Here is a 1870-nt window from a genome sequence, read left to right as displayed (position 1 = left end):
GCTCTCGTTCGGCTTCTCCTGTTGAGACGCTGGAATCCGTTGCCCGGTACGTAGTTGCTGGGACACCTGTCTCTTTAAGTCAGAAGCGTAAGCCTGGCTCCTCTCCTTCCTCTTCCCCGGCGGGTAAGAAGGCTTCGCTTTCTTCCTTAGCTCCTACTTCTGGCTCTGTTGCTCCTTCCCCTCCCGTTTCAGTGGTTGCACCCCCTGTTCCTGCTATGGAGGTTTCTTTGGCCCCTGCTTCCCTTTCGGTTGCTGCTCTTGCTGGGGTGCGCTCCCCTCTTTCTACTCCCCCTCTTCCTACTGCTGTCCTTGACCGCTCCTCTCCGTTGTCTCCTCCTCTTCCTCCTCCTCCTCCGGACCCCGCCCGCCCACCTCTGATCTGTTCTCCCGTTTCCTTCCCTCCGTCTTTGCTCAGTTTACCCATGCCCCCTAACCCTGACTTTGCTGACCCTGATCCCGACCCTGATATTCTTTAACGTGCTCTGTCGCTCTTTCGCCTTTGTTTCTTCCTTGTTCTCTGTTTTTGTCCTTTCTCTTCCCGTCGTTGTCCATTCTTCAATGGAACATTCGAGGTTATTACGCCAATTTCCTCGAACTCCAACTTCTGATTTCGCGGTTTTCGCCCCTTTGTGTCTGTCTCCAGGAGCCAATGCTTGGTGCTCGTCCTGGTCGTTTTCGTGGCTATTCCTTTCTCTCCCCCCCCCCCAGCCATTGCTGGGGCTTCTAATTCTTCTGCTCTCTTGATTCGTGCGGATGTTCCCTTTGTTCCTTTACTTTTTCCTTCGCCTCTCCATTGTTCTGCTGCTCGTATCTTTGTGGGGAAATGGTACACAGTTTGTTCCATTTATCTCCCCCCGAGTGTCCCGCTCTCTCTTCCTGATTTGAAACACCTCCTAGACTCCTTGCCGGAGCCTGTGCTCCTGCTGGGTGACTTCAATTGTCGTCATTCTCTTTGGGGTGACGTTCTGACGAATACCCGGGGTCGCCTCCTTGAGCCGTTTCTCCTATCTTCTTCCCTGTCTCTTCTGAATTCTGGTGAGCCCACTCATTTGGACTCTCGGACTCGCACCCTTTCTTGTCTTGATCTTTCTCTCTGCTCTTCTTCTCTTTACTTAGATTTCACGTGGCAGGTTCTTGATGACCTCCATGGAAGTGATCATTTCCCCATCCTTGTTTCCTTTTTCTCTTTTCGCCCTTCCCTCTCTTTCCCTAGGTGGCAGTTTGCTAAGGCAGACTGGACCCTATTTACCCTCAGTGCTGCTCTCTCTGACCTCTCCCTTCTGCCTCTCTCTCGCGCTCTCCTCCTTTTTCATGACACTGTCTTCAACGCTGCCCTCCGCTCTATTCCTCGCTCTTCCTCTCGGGGTCCGCGGAAGTGCGTTCCCTGGTGGAATGCGGACTGTGCTCGGGCTGTCCGCTGTAAGCGTGCAGCCTGGAAGAGGCACCGCCGTAGGCAGACGACCGATTCTTTTCTTTTCTTTCGGAAAGCGAGTGCGGTGGCCCGTAGGGCCATCCGTACGGCTAAACGTGAATGTTGGGCATCTTATGTCTCAACACTTACGTCCGAAACCCCTCTGGCCCAGATCTGGAAGCGTATCCGCAAGATAGCGGGTAAGTTCGTTCCCGATGTTTCACCGGTCCTTCACCTCCATGATACTCTTGTGGCGGACCCGTTGCAGGTCGCTTCCGAACTGGGTTCCCACTTTTCTTCTGTTAGCTCTGGTCTTCATCTTCCCCAATCTTTCCTTCTTCGTAAACCTGTCCTTGAGTCTCGTCCTTTAGATTTCTGCACTCATCTTCAGCTTCCCTATAATGATCCCTTCTCTCTCTCTGAACTTCGTTCTGCTCTGGCCCTCTGCGGTTCTACGGC

The 1870-nt window shown here is 53.2% G+C and overlaps 1 protein-coding gene across 2 annotated transcripts in view; it reads left to right on the top strand.

The window, feature by feature from the left end:
* LOC123767013 (gastrula zinc finger protein XlCGF57.1) overlaps positions 1–1044 on the top strand; it is a 17805-nt gene extending 16761 nt beyond the window's left edge. For both annotated transcript variants that reach the window (XM_069307678.1, XM_069307677.1), the window contains exon 4: positions 1–1044. This exon is cut by the window's left edge and continues 2778 nt beyond it. In XM_069307678.1, the coding sequence (XP_069163779.1) occupies positions 1–476 (476 nt within the window). In that variant the 3' untranslated portion in view covers positions 477–1044.
* The last annotated feature ends 826 nt before the right edge of the window (positions 1045–1870 follow it).

Source organism: Procambarus clarkii, chromosome 60 (genome assembly GCF_040958095.1).
Source record: "Procambarus clarkii isolate CNS0578487 chromosome 60, FALCON_Pclarkii_2.0, whole genome shotgun sequence".
Classification (NCBI taxonomy): domain Eukaryota; kingdom Metazoa; phylum Arthropoda; class Malacostraca; order Decapoda; family Cambaridae; genus Procambarus; species Procambarus clarkii.
The sequence above is the reverse complement of the archived record's forward strand: the minus strand, read 5'-3'. Positions and strand labels throughout refer to the sequence as shown.